Here is a 19,927-nt window from a genome sequence, read left to right as displayed (position 1 = left end):
AACAGAAATTGAAATTGTCATTGCTAATATATTTCCTTCAATATTTATTTCAGTTATGCCTTCATGGCTAATGCCCATGTTCTTGTTAGTTCTTGTTACATAGTATCTAGGATATGATTTCATAAGTTGGTTTTTTTTTTTTTTTGGTATGACATGGCTTTTTTTTATTATTATTAATTTATTTATTTTCAGCATAACAGTATTCATTATTTTTTCACCACACCCAGTGCTCCATGCAATCCATGCCCTCTATAATACCCACCACCTGGCTCCCCCAACCTCCCACCCCCCCACCACTTCAAACCCCTCAGATTGTTTTGCAGAGTCCATAGTCTCTCATGGTTCACCTCCCCTTCCAATTTACCCAAATTCCCTACTCCTCTCTAACACTCCTTGTCCTCCATATTTGTTATGTTCCACAAATAAGTGAAACCATATGATAATTGACTCTCTCTGCTTGACTGACTTCATAATTTTATATAGGAAAAATATTCCTGGTGTTTTGTGCAATATATTTTCTAGGGTCAAAGGCCCCATAATTATTGGTTCATCTATGGTGACATAAACACAGTTACTTTGGTGAGAACCAAGTCCATGTTTCTCACGTGTTAAAAAAAATCTTCAGGATGCCTGGGTGGCGCAGTTGGTTAAACGACTGCCTCCGGCTCAGGGCGTGATCCTGGAGTCCCGGGATCGAGTCCCACATCGGGCTCCCAGCTCCATGGGGAGTCTGCTTCTCCCTCTGACCTTCTCCTCGCTCATGCTCTCTCTCACTGTCTCTCTCTCTCAAATAAATAAAATAAAATCTTAAAAAAAAAAAAAAAATCTTCAACCTGTAACAAATCATGCATGTCTGGGGCCAAACAAAATATAAATCTCAAAATCCTTGCATTAAAAACAACACCATTCATTAAGCAGCAAAATATAGTGTGAAGAAAGCAAAAGACAAAAAAACCCTAAAATAATATTTTACATATATTTTTTCATCTAACTTCCTTATTTTCTATTTTACCTTATCTTCAATCCATGCATTATAGCCTGGAGGACTTAATCCCATATTCACAATGCTGGCTATTAGCAGTGATAATAGCATCAGAGGAGAAATATATTTCCACATATAGTAGTAATATCTATTGGGAGCAAAGCCCAGCATATCTTTCAGGTCTTCCACAAATCTAAATAAAAAGAAAGCACTTAATTATGCCTCGAGTCAATTTTTCTATACCTTAAAAATGTGCATTATATCAACAGTTTGACAAGGGTTTAGCTAAGATACCCTAAGACATTGTATACAGAATCAAAAAATCATATTGGGACATGGCTTATAAATTAAGAACACTTAATAAGTAAAATGTAAACAGTTAAGTACTATGAATTTTGTTTGGTGAAAGCCCTCTTAAACCAACTGCTGAAGGGTGTCTTGGGTGGCTCAGTGGTTTAAGCTCCTGCTTTCAGCTCAGGTCATGATCCCAGAGTCCCAGGATTGAGTCCTGCATCGGGCTCCCTGATCAGCAAGGGGTCTTGCTTCTCCCTCTGCCCCTTTTTCCACCTCTCTGCACCTATGCTCTCTCTCACACAAAAAATAAAATCTTTAAACCAATTTCTGAAAAGCCTCCCACTGATCACTTTCTACTCTATAAATACAATATTCACAATACATTAAAAATTCCTTATGTCGGGGCGCCTGGGTGGCTCAGTCATTGGGCGTTTGCCTTGGGATCAGGACATGATCCCAGGGTCCCAGAATCAAGCCCTGCGTCGGGCTCCCTGCTTGGTGGGAAGCCCGCTTCTCCGTCTCCCACTCCCCTTGCTTGTGTTGCCCCTCTTGCTGTGTCTCTCTCTGTCAAATAAATAAATAAAATCTTTTTAAAAAATTCCTTGTGTCTTTTTTTTTACTTAGCAATAATTACTTCAAGTCATTTAGTATCCAATCAGTGCTTACATAATGTAAACTTTCACTCCTTGTCATCGTCTGTTTGAACTGAAAGAAGGTCCACACACTGCTACTGACTGATGTATTTCTCAAACTCCTTGTTCATCTCTACGTTCCTGTCACATGTCTTTTTTGTTTCTTCCAATTTTTTTGCTCAGTCAGCTGGAAACTTTATACTATAGGAATCCCACAGTCTGGATTTTGCTATTACATCCATACAGTGTTGCTTCACAAGCGCATCTGATCCTCCCACTTCCTGTAGATTAGTACTTAGACTAGTAACCGTTAGGCTTATGTTGCTGTTTTAAGTAAGGTTATTACGGTGTTATTTACATGAAATAAAGTTCACCCTTTCAGGTATATTACGTTAACGCTGGCAAGGCGTAGTCATTACATAGTGGTCTATATCGCTCATTGTTTGTCTAGAGATAATCACTGCCCATCCACCAGTGCTTGCCCCAGTGTTCCAGTAGATTATTTGGTTGTGTAGAGACAGTTCTCTAGCAGAGACTTCAAGAAGAGCTCATAGTAACTATATTTCCTAATTTCTTGTATGTTCATAATTGTCTGTCTGTGGCCACTATACTTGAACGTGAGAGTTGCTGGTTGAAAAGCCTGTGGCTTATGTTTCTTTCCTTGAGAGTTGTAAATATTTCTAACTACCCTAATATTGTTAACACAAAGTTTGTTGACTATCAGAGTGTTCTTTCATAAATAATTTTGTTTTGTTAGTTAGCGTTTTTGCTTGGATGGCCTTTTTTCTTTTCTTTTTTTTTTTTTTTTTTTGTCTTGAGTAAGAGCCTAGACTACGTCCTGGTGTTGGCTTATGTTCTATTTTTCAAAGTGTATCATGTGCCCTTTCATCATTCAGGTTGTCACTTATTTCAGGCAAGTTTTTCAATTACAGCATTTAGTATTGCTCTGGCCACGGTTTTTAGAGAACTTCATTGTTGTACACACGTGGAGTCATTTTTTTTTTTAATAGATTTTTTTTTTTTATTTATTTGACAGAGAGAGATCACAAGTAGGCAGAGAGGCAGGCAGAGAGAGAGGAAGGGAAGCAGGCTCCCTGCTGAGCTGAGAGCCCGATGCGGGACTCGATCCCAGGACCCCGAGATCATGACCTGAGCCGAAGGCAGCGGCTTAACACACTGAGCCACCCAGGCGCCCCACGTGGAGTCATCTTTAACTCCTGTTCCTATTCCTTTTCTTAGCTCCTTTGTTATTTCTCCTCCCTTTGTAACATATTATGAGAGAGAGAGATAGTGAGAGAGTGTGAGCAAGGGGGAGTGGGAGAAGCAGATTCCCTGCTGAGCAGGAAGCCTGAGGTGGGACTTGATCCCAGGACTCTGGGCTCACAACCTGAGTCTAAGGCAGACGCCCAACAACTGAGCCACCCAGATGCCCCTAGTATTTCTTCTCGATTAAAAAAAGTATTTTTTGATTAAAAAAAGTATTCCTCCTTTCTAGCTTCTAATTCTTGTGGAACTAGCCATTGTGCTTATTGTTGTTGTGTTTTTAATCTGATCATCATTTCTGAATATTATTATTCACATTCTTATTCACATTTCCTGAGTTCTATCACCTGTTTTCAAATCTTCCTTTTCTCTAATTCTCATATTTCTTGATTTTTAAACAACTGATATATGCTATTCTTTTTCTTCTTGAAAAATGTATTTCAACTCATTTTTTGAAATATGGTTAGTTTTCCATCTATTTTGCTTGTGTGCTTTTGTTGTCTGCAGGGATCTATTCTGCTCCTTTCCTTTTTTCAAAAAATTTTTTTCTTAAGATTTGACCACATTCAAGGAAAATAAATTTTCTTGTATTTTTAGACACTAAGATATACACTAAAAAATGGCAGAGCACTTTTTTGGCATTTTCAAAAAAGAGATTTCTATCATGGAAGGTTATTGTTAGGCTCGTAGGCAATGTATGCAGAGTACATTACCTCACATACAGTAGGAATTTAATAAGTGCACAGATAGTAGGAATTTAATAGATATCAATTTAATAACTACTATTAGTAGTAGTATCACTTCTGCTGTTGTTAACTGTTATTATTTAGGGACATTAACTATTAAAAAGAGATAATTTGTACTATGCCTATTGTAAATTACAAACTATGTAAATGGAAATCTAAATTATAACCTTATTGATCCACAGATCAGTCCAGTAATAATATCAAATTCCAACACAGTGCAAGTTAGGGGCTAGGGATATCTTGGTAGAGTATAGAGATACCTAATTTTGAAATTAAGGTCTAAATTACAATCCTAACTCTTTAACTAATACACTTGTTCTCCTGTACAACCAAAGCCAATTTTCCACCTATAATATGGATGATATTAGTTACCACAGGGTATTTTTATGAGGATTCAGATTTAATGCACATCAAACAGCTATTACTTCTATTGCCATATAGTACATGATTATTAAAAGTTAAGTCTCCCTCCCCTTCCTTGCCTGGAGCTTTTGACACTAATAAAAACATTCATCAATCTTGTCACGAAGCTCATTCAATACCAGTAACATTCTCTATGTTGTTTAAGAGAACTCTGATCTCCATGCAACACATTCCTGCTTCACACAGACCTCTAATAAGCTTGCCAATCTTATTGCCTTAGTCCATATATGTTAACTAAAGACAACAATTTTTTAAAATATTGTACAAAATCTCCAGTAAAATTTTTCTTCTGAGATGACTCTAACGCCTCATTTCACTCCAAGTATATATACTTTTCAACATTAGAGGTTTAGGCATCTAATTGTTCAAGTAATGACTCCACGTGAACATGAAGTTTGTGTATACTAACTGCCATACGTGCCTCAGAGCAGGATAGGTCATTTCCCAAAACTGACCTGCTACATAGGATGTTATATAGCATAATAAAATAAGTCATTATGTATCATAATAAAATAAAATTCCTCCCATAAAAGAGACTAGCAGAGTACTTAGGAAGGCAGGCTTTAAAGTTAAGCAGAGACAGCTATGAATCCCAGGTGTGCCTCTGCCCAGGGGATGAGCAAGTCACATGGGGTGTCGCATAAGCCTGAGAAATGTGAAATATGGACAATAATAATAACACAATTTAACAAGGTTCTTGGAGCATAGCTATTACTCACTGATCCTGTAAGTTACTATTTGATAACTAGAATTAAATAAAACTTCACAATCCTAGATTATATTGCCATCTGCACAAATCTATCTAATCCACCTAATAGGGGAATATACTTTATTAAAAAGGATTGAACAAAGAAGAGCATACAAAAGATTTGATTTTGTTGCAAAGATTTTTTCCCTCAAGTCATTTACCTCCTCTTCTAAATGAAGAAGATATTGACAATCGGTCTTCCCAATATAGAGATGAAAAATGAATGCCTAAAAGCAAATATACTTACTTATCTATGCCATAAACAAAGGATACAGCAATATTCTCCAAAATAACTACAATTAGCAGAGGCAGTGTAGCAGAATAATCATCAAACATTGTAACGAAGTAATTTCCAGAGCGTTGCACAAATATCAGGCCGATACAAAATGCCAGAAGACAACAAATAACTGTACAAAAGAAATAGATGAAAAAATTAAGTTTTTATTCAGTCCAGTCTTTTAAATTTAATTATGAGTTACTACATGCAATCATTGTGGTCTTCACTTTTATAACTTGTCAATGTTAAAAACAGGCAACACCTTTCCTGATACTATGCAATATAATACATTGGGAGTTTCCCGGATTTAGCCTCGTATTTAATATGAATCCATTGTAAGAGAGTGACCTTTGACCAGCTACTATTACTGTAGGAGCTTAAAGAGATTTCTGGGATCCATATAATATTCCCATATTTATGTCCGACTCTGTTCTCTCACATACTTTAGTAGAGAAGCTTTCAAAAATAAAAGATGAGGGGTGTCTGGGTGGCTTAGTTGTTGGGCGTCTGCCTTCAGCTCAGGTCATGATCCCAGGGTTCTGGGATTGAGCCCCATATCGGGCTCCTTGCTTAGCGGGAAGCCTGCTTTGTCCTCCCCCACTCCCCCTGCTTGTGTTCCCTCTCTCACGGTGTCTCTCTCTGTCAAATAAATAAGTAAATTTTTAAAAATAAATAAATAAATAATACAAAATGACTGTGTTCTATTTCTCAGCCACCTTTAAGCAGAGATGTAAAAGTAGCAGAGCAGGTACTGGCTGTTTGGGAGGGGAGAAAGCAGACATCCTTGGGTTCAAGCACATGACAGTTCCCTAATGGTCTCCACAGCATAGGTTCAGTGAAGTTATCACCTCCAACGCTTAAGCACAATGCTAGTAGCATGAGTCGCATCATACATAAATGGATGTTACACATAAATATACAACGCAGAGAAGGAAAAGTAACAGTTACTTGGAGTCTGTCACATGTGGAAATATTTAAATGCTTGTCCCAGTACATTGCACGCGAAGTCTCAGGATAGAAGCAGCAGGGCTTGAACCACAGGCCTGTGTCACATTCACTCTTGCCTACTTACACTGTGGTACATGGCGAACATGAAGAAAGCATATTCTAGGTGGTACAGATAGTAAGAAATTGGCTGGAGATTTGAAAGTAAAGGTTGTTAAGTAAGTTACTTATCTAAGTCCTACTGTACTATCAGAGAAGACAAAAGCACATCTGGCCAAGGTGATGGAGGAACGTTTCATCACAGCGAAGTATGACTTTTTAATAGGTGTGATCCCAGAAGACAGGTAATGGGAAAAGAGAGGACATTCCCCTTTGCTCTGACCAAACAGGATCTCCAGTGGGGTTCACCAAATACTACCTTGTGTGTTTTTTCCCACTATGCTGTTGCTCTTCCCTTATTTTTGCAAGCTCTCTTATTATAAGAGGGTTTAGATATGGGGCACAGACGAGGAAAGCAGCAAAGATGTTATGTAGTACGCACATCAGGTGGGATACTGGTAGCCTTGAATTCAATAGGAACTTCAGAAGTGGAGACTGCCTTTTTGGGGAGAAGATAAGGAATTTTCTCACTTATGTCCAGCTGAGTAGAGGATATTAAGACATAAGTATTCAACAAACTGCTGAAATTGTTTTACACATTCATGCACAAACTTAGCAGAGCGGTAATTAAAAAAGATACGTATTTTGAAGGTTATTTATACAGAAGTAATTTATTACTAAATCTTTCAGAGCTAAAAACAGAGCATTGAGGAACTATATACTACTGCCCAGCATTCAATATCATAAAGATATAGATACAGTATAGAAATATTTCCCAATTTTTTTTTTTTTTTTTGCATCATTACCAACACTATGCCTGCACTCTGGTCTGGCTGGCTTCCTTAACTGTTCCCTTTATCTCTGCTTATATATGTTAAACTAAAGCTATTACTAAAGCTCTCCTCTGACCTCTGCAAGACTCTTCCCCTTTCCAATTCAACTGCCATCCCGTTCACTGAGAGTTTCATCACATATTCAGATGACCCTCAGAGCGCCTTAATTCCTGTAACATGTTAAATCGCTACTATGTCATCCATCAGTATAGTACATGGTGTAAGTCTTATGTACCACATTTGGTTTTGTTATCAGTACTATTATTTTTGGAGACAAGGCTCTCCTATATCTCTCTCTCTTTTATAATTTCTCTTATATCCTTCAAATGCAAGAGTGGTGCAGTACGAAATGGGAACTTCATTTTTTTTTTAAAGGTTTTATTTATTTGACAGTGAGACAGAGAGAGAGAGAGAGAGAGAGCACAAGCAGGGGGAGCAGAAGGCTATGGGAGAGGGAGAAGTAGGCTCCCCTGCAGAGCAGGGAGCCCAAAGTGGGGCTTAATCCCAGAACCCTGGGATCATGGCCAAAGCTAAAGGCAGTCACCCAACCAACTGAGCCACGCAGGAGCCCCCAAAACTGGTACTTTAATAATTGCTTCCAGATTGGACTTACAATAACTGTCAATATGGATTATTTTATTTTATGTCCTACTTAGAGATACTAACTACTAGTAGGCTACAAGAGCTATTTTATATGAGAACTCAACTTGGGTTTATCAATTTCAATGATGCACTTTTTGGAAAAGGAATATTGGATCTGAACTTTTAAAAATAATTACTTGTTTCATTTACAAAATTAGATATGAACATTCTGTGACTTCATTCTATTCATAATAGATTCATGATAGTGACATTACTATTAATAAAAAGTAATATAATAATCACCAAAAAATAATACAGTCTACATTGAATCTATCACTTGCATTGTATGTAACATACAAATAAAATAAATAATAGTAATACCTATTAATAACTGGGGATTAACAAAACACTTTCCATTTCCATCTGTGACCTCTCACCAAGAGAAAATGGCCTGTATCAGTTCAATGAGAAGTCAAATCCCTAAAAACTCACCAGTAAGAATTTCTTTCCTCACTTTGAAAGTGTCCACAACAGGCGTGATGATCCCTTCAATGGTTCCAAACATGCTGCCAAGCCCTAAATTTACCAGCATGAGGAAGAACATCACTGACCAGAAGGGGGAAGCAGGGAAATGCGTCATGGCTTCCGTAAAGGCAATGAAAGCTAAACCAGTTCCTTGAACAGCCTGTAAATTATACAAAACAGCAACATTAGTACTAAGCAATATTAAGGGATGGCCATATATATCAGTCACAGAGGGGAGGGAATACTCAGAACAATGCTTGGGAGTTACTGGAAATAGATAGGCTGATATCATGCTGTCTCCTGAGAAACTGCCTCTAAAGAAAGGTTGATTGTGTTATTTCATAAAAACAACAGATAGACCAGAACTTAAAAAGGAAGAAAAGCAAAAACTTTAAAGGTTAAGTTAGTAAGTAAATTTTTCTTTGCTGACTCAAAATTTTTATGATAGCTCCATCCATAACTTCCTGCATGTGAATCTTTATGTTTTGTCTTATGTATGGTGTACGTTATCTTACTGCAAGGGATCAATGGACGATTTCTCCATTATATTTCCCTTTTTGGCAATAGAGCAGAAGGGTAACAACCAATACAGTAACACTTATTAATGTTCACCTGTTTCATCGTTATTAAAATAAATTAAATTAAAATAAAATTTTTTTGGCTAAACAAAAGGAGTTAATCGTGACTCATCAAACAAATATTAAAATGGCTAAATATCAGTTATGTGTCCAGATAGTTGTGCAATATATAAATGATAGTCATGATCTAAATTTTGTATTAAAGATCAGATTAGGGACGCCTGGGTGGCTTAGTCGGTTAAGCAGCTACCTTGGCTCAGGTAATGATCCCAGCATCCTGGGATCGAGCACCATACCAGAGGCTTTTCCCTCTGCCTCTGCTTGCCATTCTGCCACTAGCTCGCTCGCTCTCTTTCTCTCTCTCTGACAAATAAATAAATAGATAAATCTTTAAAAAAAAAAAAATCAGACCAGAAAAAGTATCAGACTAATTTCATTTTCTATGACAAAAATCAATTTATATTCATATTTTACATTTTTGCAGCTGAATCAGGAAGAAGGCTTTTTAAAGTAAAGCAAATATTTATAATTTAAGTACATTCTTTTGATTTCTCTCATTTTTTCCTCTTTACTTGTTTGTTTTGTTCCTTAAATTCACCACGTTAACTAACTGGAATTAAAATAAAAACTTTAAAAGTATGTTCTTTGAAATAAAAAATGTGAATTTTAAAACAGCATAATCTTCCGCCAGCATTTGAAAGGTCATTTTCCTAAAAGAAGTCTTCTGGATAATGCATATTTTACCCGAGTGATAATTACTGTATTGCTTAAACAGAGGCTACTCACTTTATTTAACTCATCCTCGATTTGACAGGAATTGAGATGAAGAGCAGGAAATTCTTCTTCTTTCACTTTTTGAATGATGTCATAAACTAAATGATAATCTTCTGCAGTAACGGATGAAAGGTTGATATGATGAGGAATAATATCCTTACTAATATTGCCCATTTTCAAAAATTTTACGATCATTTTGGAATTTCTAAAAAATAGAACAACATAATGAATGAACATCAACAGGTCCGGGGAGGGGGGTAATACTTTTTATATAATTATACCATCAAAAGCTAGAGGAAATTAATATCCATACTCTGCTATGCATTTCTCATTTATGACATTTGCTTTAAAGCCCAGAACTGCAAACACCACCAATGTTGCCAGGACGGATGTAAAAAAATTAATGAAGGACACCAGAACAGCATCAAAGTGGCAGTTGTTGTCTCTTTTGTTGTAGCTTGAAAAGGCGATGACACCACCAAATCCCAGACCTAAGGCAAAGAACACCTGAGTAGCAGCTTCTCTCCAGACCTTGGGTTCCAGCATCATTTCAAGCTGTTTAAAATTAAACATAATAGAAGTCAGCTGCAAAATAGTACTTCAGAAAAATCTACACGGAATTAGTTCTACTATCTAAATATATCATAATGATATTTATGCATCCAAAGTTTATTTAAACTGGGGGAATAATCTGTTCTTAGCAAAAATAACAAAGTTTTCACTAGTAGTGAGACAAGAAGTATGAGTAAGAAAAACTAAAGACAATCATGTAGATGGAGATTTTACTCAAATGGAAACTTTCTACTTCTATAGGAATTTTTAAGTTATCTTTAAAACAAATCAAAAGGACTATTTTGAAATTAACTATCTTCAAATCACTTCCTATTTAAGTGTTTGTTTTCTTTCCAAAGCAAAATAAGTTAATTATCAATAAAATCTCATTATTTACCTAACATCCTATGTTTTGTGTTTTCTGGGGGTAGTCTAATAGTCAAGGCAGCTAATAAGCAGATTATAAGCTTGGGAGAGTTAACTATGTACTTCTCATATTCATGTATGTATTAGGCATCCCTTTCAGTAGTTTTCTGAAAGCTTTTTCTTTGAAAATTGAAGCACTGCCACTACATCATCTCTAAGACCCTTTTGGAGTCAAATGTTACAGTTCTGAACCTATGCTGAACATATATTTCAAGGAACTCTGCTTTACTTCTTGGACAATTATCACTGTACATAATCCAACTTTTTAAATGGAACAATTAATATTAGCCATATCTGACCCAGATGTCAATAAACAGGTTTGATTTGAGTAACTAAAGTGTTTAAATTGGTATTTTCTCTCTTTTTACTATTGCAACGAGATTGCCCTCACGGGGGGCAATGTCAAATGTGGCTTAGAAGATGAGTTCCACAGTTTCAGATCCTGAGTCTGCCATTTAATGCCTGTAAATGGTGTAATCTCGAATAAGGGGCAGCTCTCCCGGAGTTTCAGCTTCTTCAACTGAAGATGGGCACTCCCAAGCCATATGGCACCCTATCGCATTCTCTACCACACTCTTAAGTGTTCAATAATTGTTGTTGTATATGGACTGTACTGGTAGGAACACTGATAACCACTTTGTATGGATTATTTCATTTAATATTCAAAACAATCAATGAAATTTGTTGCTACCATTATCTGAATCTTAAAAAGGTTAAGTAACCTGCTTAAAGTTCCATAACAGTTCTGGGGTAGAGAGGAAATATGAACCAAAGTGGACTCCAAAATACACATTTTCTCAAATGTTAGGATTTTTTTTGTTCAAATTTAGTTACTAGGATTTAATTATTTCTGTTACTAGTTACTAGGATATATTGCCCAATTTCAGTTCAATTTATCTGTTTTAGTGACTATTACTGAAATTGAATATAATACAATATTATATAATATTATAATATTGTTATTATTGGCAGACATCAAACATAATCACACCTGTATTTATAATTTCTTAAAATTTAACTGAAATATGCATACTGTTTGTTGATCTCTTTGCTACATTACCATTCTATCGTTAATACTGATCTCAAACACACTCAACTATCTATCTCTACTTTAACCACTAGATGGCAGGCAACACCCATTTACTAAAGACATTACTCTGCTTCCTTCCAATTTGGGAACTAAATCTCCATTCGCTGTTTTGGGGATAGTTTGTGTGCTTTACTTCCCCCCTTGGACAAACAATGTAAATTAAAAAGTAATTGATAATTTATCGTTATTATGACCTAACACAGAATTTTATCTATAGTTCATGAAAAGTGAGCTGAGGAACGAATTAACTTTAATAATGATTCCTTGTCCCAGGTTAAAATGTCAATAATGCCATAATTTTAAATATGGGGCCATGTAAAAGTGTCATATCAAAGTAGCTGAATCCTAAGATAACTATTTAAATCAAATATTTAGAATTATGTCACAAGCAATTGCCAACTTTTTTTTTTTTTTTTTTTTTTAATTTATTTGACAGGGAGAGAGAGCTCACAAGTAGGCAGAGAGGCAGGCAGAGAAAGAGAGGGAGAAGCAGGCTCTTTGCTGAGCAGAGAGCCCGATGCAGTGCTCGATCCCAGGGTCCTGGGATCATGACCTGAGCCAAAGGCAGAGGCTTTAACCCACTGAGCCACCCATGCACCCCAGCAATTGCCAACTTACATAAGGTGATATTCCAGAAGTTCATATCAAAGCTGGTTGTTTTAAAATCAGCAATCTTTTAGATATTACAATATAAATATTTTCCAACCATAAATATGGCCCATATGAAGCCAATTTAAATTCTAATGCAAGCTATATAGTCTATATATCTTAACTAGCTATTCACAGAGGAGTTGCAACAACTCTAAATGCTAACCAGGACTTTTGAATTAGTCAAGAAAATCAGATACCAGTGGCAGCATTTTTGCTACTAGAGAATGAACACTCAGCTGAAACCTGATACCCAAACACAGCCTCTTTTACATAGTATCCAGGCAGCTGCCAGGAGTGACAGAGAATTCCAGGAAAGCTAATTTCTGCCCAAATCCCACAGCAGGATGCTGGCTGCACATTCACCCTTCAGGTAACTTCCAGTTTCTGAACTAATTTTTGAAACTTGATCTTTATAACTCCATGTCTGCCTATAATAGTGTTAGTGAACTAATGAGGTGTTAACTTCATGTCAGGGAGTAACTAAATGTATCTATACCTCAAAACTTGTTGTTGTTTCCTGCCAAATCACTATACCAAGGCCAGGAGGACTGATTAATAATCAGGTTCACGGTGCCCAGCATGGAGTTCAGCTCTAAGAAGGATGAAAGAACATAAACTCTGAACCTTTTGTGGAGCCTAATGAGAACTCTTCTGAAATGTATATGCATTTACAAAGATTACAAAACTTCCCAAACTCGCCACTGTAATTATTATTCTAGGAGGCACAAAACCTCAAAACAAGAACATGGATATTCTCTGAGACAGGATTTAGAGTACAGAAGCCTGGGTTCATGGCTCTTAGGCCTTCTGTCAACCTTCTAAGACATTAAACAAATTAATACGTTCATTATGTTTCTCTGGTAAGATCTTATTATCGTTTTTTTCAAAGGGGTCAATTACTAAAAGTTAAGAGCCACTGACATTGAGAAGGAAGCGGAGGAAAGATGGAAAAGTCCTGGGGTGCCTGGGTGGCTCAGTCAGTTAAGTGTCCAACTCTTGATTTGGGCTCAGGTCATGATCTCAGGGTTGTGGGACTAAGCATCACCGCAGACTCCCTGCTCAGCACTGAGTAGGCTTGTCCCTCACCCTCTGTTACCCCCACCCCCGGCTCATGTTCTCTCACTCCCTCTCAAATAAATTAAATAAACAAATAAATAAATAAATAAATCTTTTTTAAAAAGATGGTAAAGTCCTAAAATTTATCAATGTAAAAAAATCAGAAGTTAATTTACTATAAAAGGAATTTTTAAAGTTCACATAGTGACTGTCTCACTCTAGAACTAAAACGGGGACATTTAAAATTGGAAATGGATGGATATAATTATGGATATTTAAAAGCCCTGATTTTTCTAGGCTGGTTAACATAACAGCTATAATTTAAGAGGCCAGTATACATATGTTAGAACGATTATGCTTTAAATCTAACTGTGGGAACATGTGAACAGTAAACAATGCTTTTATGATCATAAGCCTTAAACAGAAATGCAGTACATACCTTAGGGGTAAACATGTGGCGGATGCCATCAACTGAACCATTTAAAAGGAGTGCTCTGATTAGGAAGCATATAAGTACCACATATGGGAACAGAGAACTAAAGTACATGATCTACAAAGAAAAAAAAAAGTAAATATCAGTGAGATACACTAACGACTGTATTCCTTTCGGTAGTTAAGATTATATTTTATTCTATATTTTGACAGTCTGTTTTCATAGCATGACTAATAGTACTATTAATACGTTGTATGGCCATCATATTAGAGTGGCTTATTCGTCTCAATGGAATGTGACTTATTTAAGATCCTATTTAAGATATAATGAGAAATAGGGAACCTCTATTACTTACACTGCTTTAAAATAGTCCACAGGTATGATGTAACTTGAATAGTGTCCTTCTCTTATAGTTCACAAGACAAGCAAAATTTAAGAGAAATAATGGCTACTTTCTCCCTAATTCGTACTTTTGTTTTAGGTAACAGCAACAGCAAAAAAAAAAAAAAAGAGTCCTTTTTTTTTTCATTAATCAAAATTCCATTGTAATTCTGTAAAGCTTCTGGAGTAGAGATCGGGCCCCTGTTAAGACTCCTAAGACTCTGAATAATTAACAATGTCAAGGTTTAACTTCCTGCTTCACAAGTGTTCACACTCAAAGTTACGCGAACGTTTATCATAGAAAAGCAGGTGTCCTGACCAGATATTTACTGCTTCCTTGACATCTCAGCGTGGAAGCCTAACAGGTCTCTACAACTTTTCAGGTCCAGAAAAAGAACTTCTGACTTTCCCCCAAAGATGTCCCCACCCGTCTCCGTCTCAGCAAATGGGGTGACCATCCATCAAGGTGCTAAAGGCAAACATCCAGACGTAGTCCTGCCCTACTGGTAATACTCTCCAAGTTTCCAGGCTACCACTCAGGTTATCTTATTCCTGAGTCATGCACTCCGGGGATCTTTAACACAATTGCAATAAAATGCGAATTCCTCTCTCTTAAGCTGCAAAGCCTCTCATTAGAGTGCCTCCCCTTCCGCCCCACCGCCCCTTCCCCCAACTGAGCTCTGCCCCCAGGGCCTTGCCAGTGGCCTCAGACCCAGCTCTGCCACTTCAGGACCCAGCAGGGCTGCACCCTAGGTCTGAGGCTCTCATCTCCTGGTCTGTAGCACTTGCTCTCCTGCTCTTTGTGTCTCACCTTCATCACCAGTGAACTGAAACACGGGGGTCAACGGAATGAACAGCAAAAATACAGGTCTTTTAGGTACAGACATAAAATTTCAAAAAATTTCTTTGATGAAATAAGGAAAGATTATGAGTGACTTCAGCTTTCACTATAAAACACGTCTTTATGTTCTTTCTTTTAATTTAAACACATTTTTTAAAGCACCCCTTCTCACCGATTATTATTTAACTCCCTAGAATGACATGGTCCTTGTAGCTTGTCCACAGACATTTCTAGGGGAGCCTGAGGCAGGCACCATACACCGAGTGGTGATTAGCAGAAGCAGGAGGGGCTCTATCTAGCATACTAACTTTGCCAGAAGACTGAATGCCTCTGATCATAGCCAAGCAAACCACAACCCAGGCAGCCAGCAAGCAGGTGGTCATCTTCCAGTTTAAGCCTCCACTTTCAGAAATGGAACTGGAAATATTCAGGGCTTCCCTGTACCAGTAATAGGTGGTGGCAGAACTTTTTTCACATTCCGGCTCGACAACTGTAGAAAGAAAGATATTACAATCATTTCAGAGGAGGAAGAGTAATGGCATTTTTCTTCTCCCCAGTAAGCCTGTAAATCAGTCCTTAACATTTCCTAGGAAAGTACTATTATTCTAGAGACGCATTTAAATTCACAGTGAAAACTCAATTGAGCAAAGTTGTGAAAAATCCACAGACATGTATTCTTGCTGGTGGTTTTTATTACACATTTCTGAAATAGGAATGTGTAAGCTTTTTTTTTAATCAAAGTAAGTGAAGCATATCAGGTTTATAGCCCCTTCCATGCCCAGAATTATTTGACTGACTTCCTGTGACAGAGCTATCAAGTATGTAGCTGCTGGTCATTACGTGACTCATGAAGTGAAGCTAGTCTAAAGTGGTATGTGCTGTAAATACAAACTGCGAAGAAAATTTCAGAGACTTAGTCCAAGAAAAATAATGTAAATGAGTACATCGATAATTTTTATATTAACTGTTTGTTGAAATGTTAATATTTTAAGAAAAACATTTCCCCTACTTCTTACTTGTTCCAATGTGGCTACTAGTAAATTTTAGACTATATATGTGAGTTGCATTCCAAATTTACCGGACATCACTACTATAGGGAATTGTCATTTATTTAAAATGATTTTTAAGGATTAAAAATAAATGATGGGAAAACTATGAGACAATGGAACTAAAGGCATAAAAACGATTACTTCAATCCAAATTCTTTTTGTCCTATTTTTTACGTTATTTTTATTTATTTATCTCCTCTATGATTACTTGCAGGTCTTTTAAAAAAAAAAAAAGAAAAAATGTGTTACTGAAATATAGTTGACATAGAATGTTATATTCATTTCAGGTGTACAATATAGTGATTCCACAGTTCTGTATGTAACGTTATACTCGCCACAATAAGTATAGTTACAACCTGTCACCATACAATTATTGCAGTATTACTATCTTCCTTATGCTGTACTTTGCATCTCCATGACTTACTTATTTTATAACTGAAAGTTATATTTATTTTAACCAAAATTTAAGGCATCAAGAAAGATGTACAAAATAAAACTGTCAAAATTAGCAACTGAAGGGTTATGATATTTGACCTAATGTCACACGGCATGATAAAATAACTTAGGAAGAGCTAGTAAAATTAGATGGTGGCATCAGTCTTCACTCTAAGTATGCCAATCCTAAAAGTGAGAAAAGCTTGTTATGACAATTTTGGAAAGATTTTTCGACCTTATTTTTTTTTTCCCACCTTATTTTTAAAAAAGAAAAAAAAAAAAACCTCAAAATCTCATCAGCAACTTTATGATCATTCTATACCAAAACACTACAAGATACATGTCTTACAAGTGAGTGAAGCATTTTTCACCAAAGGACATTGATCCCAAGGAAGAGGTTGCTGAAAAGACTGAGAAAAATAAAACAGACTCCAGCCAATGATGACATTGTAGTAGAGAGCGACAAAAAAGCACACCTGCAAAACAAAATAGTGAGATGACATTACACCTCCCATGCCCCTTCCTTTGAAACAAGAATGAAATGCATAAAACCCCATTTAACCTATTAAAAATCCTCCTGATTTCATTTTTATTTGGGACACCTTATTTTTTCTAAATAGATGTCCATGTTAGATCTTAAGAACATGCATTATCAAGATGAACTGTATTAGTATTTACAGTTTGGTTAGTGTATTAGCACAAACTCCAAAGGTGTTTTTTAAAAACCTGATTAAAGAGTTGAATGGAAATATACACTCAAAGGTGTCATTTAAATGCAAACTACACAATTACAAACCCTGTAAAAGTTATATGGCATGTACCATACTAGGAAACTTACTACACAACTTGCAAATCCAATGCCACCCAGTTTAGGGCTTATGTAATTCCACACACCAATGCTTCCTCGCCGAATTCTTTGACCCACAGAGAGTTCCAGGAAAAAAAGGGGAATACCTATTACCAGTAGCAGTATTAAATATGGCAAAAGATATGCACCTACAGAGACAAGAACAAATAAAATAGATGACATTTTCAACAGTTACAGTAGAGAATACACTAATTTTGAATATTTCATAAAATATTTGAACTTCTATATAGTATAATTACAAAAGACTCTAAAGAAAATGCAACTTCACCGTTTTAACCTTTCTAGTATTTGAAACCTGAATGCGACTGCTACATAGAGTTTCTTTTAATAAATAACTATAATAAAAATGAAAATATAGGGGAGCCTGGGTGGTTCAGTGGGTTAAAGCCTCTGCTTTCAGCTCAGGTCATGATCCCAAGGTCCTAGGATCGAGCCCCACATGAGACCCTCTGCTCAGTGGAGAGCCTCGTTCTCTTCCTCTCTCTCTGCCTGCCTCTCTGCCTACTTGTGATCTCTGTCAAATTAATAAATAAATATTTTCTTTTAAAGTGAAAATATAAAGTTTTAATTTCATTTTATTGAAAGGGTAAAACAACTTCATATTCCATTTTAAAAAAACTGATTCCTTAAAGTTAATTATTTTCTCAAGTACGTTCCACAAATTCCTGGAATTCTTACTCACACAATGCTCATGAAGTCATTTATTAAATATTATTCAAACTCAACTAAACATGCATTCCAAACTAGATAAATTAGAATGAATGAGATTTTATAGTATTAAAGTTTACTTTTTCCCCTAAATAACAATAGGGAAGAAAAAAATGGCTGCCTAGATTGAAAAAGAAAAAAAAAAAAAAGGAAAAGAAAAAGAATTTCTACTTCAGACAAATGTAATTTTTTTCCTATATATACTTCATTTAAAAAATAAGTTTCAGGGGCACCTGGGTGGCTCAGTGGGTTAAAGCCTCTGCCTTCGGCTCAGGTTATGATCCCAGGGTCCTAGGATCAAGACCCGCATCGGGCTTTCCGCTCAGCGAGGAGTCTGCTTCCTCCTCTCTCTGTCTCTGCCTGCCTCTCTGCCTACTTGTCTGTCAAATAAATAAATAAAATCTAAAAAAATAATAATAATAAGTTCCAGAAATTTTTTTTTTTTTTTTTTTTTGAGAGAGAGACAGAGAGCATGTTTGCATTCTGAGGGATGCTGAGGGGTGCTGAGGGGTTGGGAGGGCAGAGGGAGAAGAGAGTCTTAAGCAGAATCCATGCCCAGTGTGGAGCCTGTCACATGGCTGGATCTCACAACCCTGAGATCATGACCTGCGCCAAAATCAAGAGTCAGAAGCTTAACAGACCAAGCTACCCAGGCACCCCAAAAGGAATTTTTTTAATTTTTGAAAATTCTGTGAAGGGGCAGTGAGGCTGAGTGAGACACTAAATATTTAATAACTATTGTAAAATACATGTGCAAATATATATATATCCATGTAGTAAGGTTTCCATACTTAAGAAAATTATCTTATAGCCAAATCTCAAATTAAGATATATGACTAATGATTTTAAAGTGGTTTGACAATGTTAATATTAGGCTCTCTTAACTGATAAAGTTAAATGTGAAATGTATCAATTCCTACATAAGAATACATATGCAAATTGTTCATTAAGTAACTACTAAAATGGACTTCCTACATTCAGATTTCTTATCTGGAGCTTTGTCCAACCAGGGACTGTCAAGTCAGTCATGCAACTGATGGTGTCAATGCCCTTTTCAAATAAGAGGCCATTATTGTATTTTCCCATTTTATTTTATTTTATTTTATTTTTTAAAGATTTTATTTATTTATTTGACAGAGAGAAATCACAAGTAGATGGAGAGGCAGGCAGAGAGAGAGAGAGGGAAGCAGGCTCCCTGCTGAGCAGAGAGCCCGATGCGGGACTCGATCCCAGGACCCTGAGATCATGACCTGAGCCGAAGGCAGCGGCTTAACCCACTGAGCCACCCAGGTGCCCCTATTTTATTTTATTTTTTAAAGATTTTATTTATTTATTTGACGAAGAAAACCATAGCAAGAGAAGGAACACAAGCAGGGCGAGTGAGAGAGGGAGAAACAAAACTTCCCGCTGAGCAGAGAGCCTGAAGTGGGGCTCCATCCCAGGATCTCAGGATTATGACCTGAGCTGAAGGCAGATGTCCAATGACTGAGCCACCCGGGTGCCCCTATTTTTCCATTTTAAAAAAATGTTTAATGGTATTGAATAGATTTTGGAAGCTGTTCAAATTTTTCTGGTAGTTATTATGTTAAAGAAGTAAACTTTTCTTTTTTCAAGGTATTTATCTCGGTTTCTCTATATAGCTCTGAAATAATGACCACATAACAAGAATTTCCCTAATATAGTGGTCCACAGGAAATCTCTACTTTCTTATGACTGTTTTGCAGTCCTTTGGACTT

General features: G+C 36.5%; 1 protein-coding gene across 2 annotated transcripts in view; it reads right to left on the bottom strand.

Moving 5' to 3' along the window:
• The window catches only part of SLC6A15 (solute carrier family 6 member 15), a 44,702-nt gene that overhangs the window by 2,136 nt on the left and 22,639 nt on the right, over nt 1-19,927 (bottom strand). For both annotated transcript variants that reach the window (XM_044227288.1, XM_044227287.1), the window contains 9 exons: nt 17,454-17,611; nt 16,965-17,091; nt 15,440-15,621; nt 13,916-14,026; nt 10,015-10,256; nt 9,714-9,906; nt 8,317-8,509; nt 5,336-5,495; nt 1,013-1,175 (listed from right to left, as the gene is read on the bottom strand). In XM_044227288.1, the coding sequence (XP_044083223.1) occupies nt 1,013-1,175; nt 5,336-5,495; nt 8,317-8,509; nt 9,714-9,906; nt 10,015-10,256; nt 13,916-14,026; nt 15,440-15,621; nt 16,965-17,091; nt 17,454-17,611 (1,529 nt within the window). The remainder of the gene's footprint in view (nt 1-1,012; nt 1,176-5,335; nt 5,496-8,316; nt 8,510-9,713; nt 9,907-10,014; nt 10,257-13,915; nt 14,027-15,439; nt 15,622-16,964; nt 17,092-17,453; nt 17,612-19,927) is intronic.

The sequence above is a fragment of the Neovison vison genome, chromosome 12, assembly GCF_020171115.1.
Source record: "Neovison vison isolate M4711 chromosome 12, ASM_NN_V1, whole genome shotgun sequence".
Taxonomy (NCBI): domain Eukaryota; kingdom Metazoa; phylum Chordata; class Mammalia; order Carnivora; family Mustelidae; genus Neogale; species Neogale vison.
The sequence above is the reverse complement of the archived record's forward strand: the minus strand, read 5'-3'. Positions and strand labels throughout refer to the sequence as shown.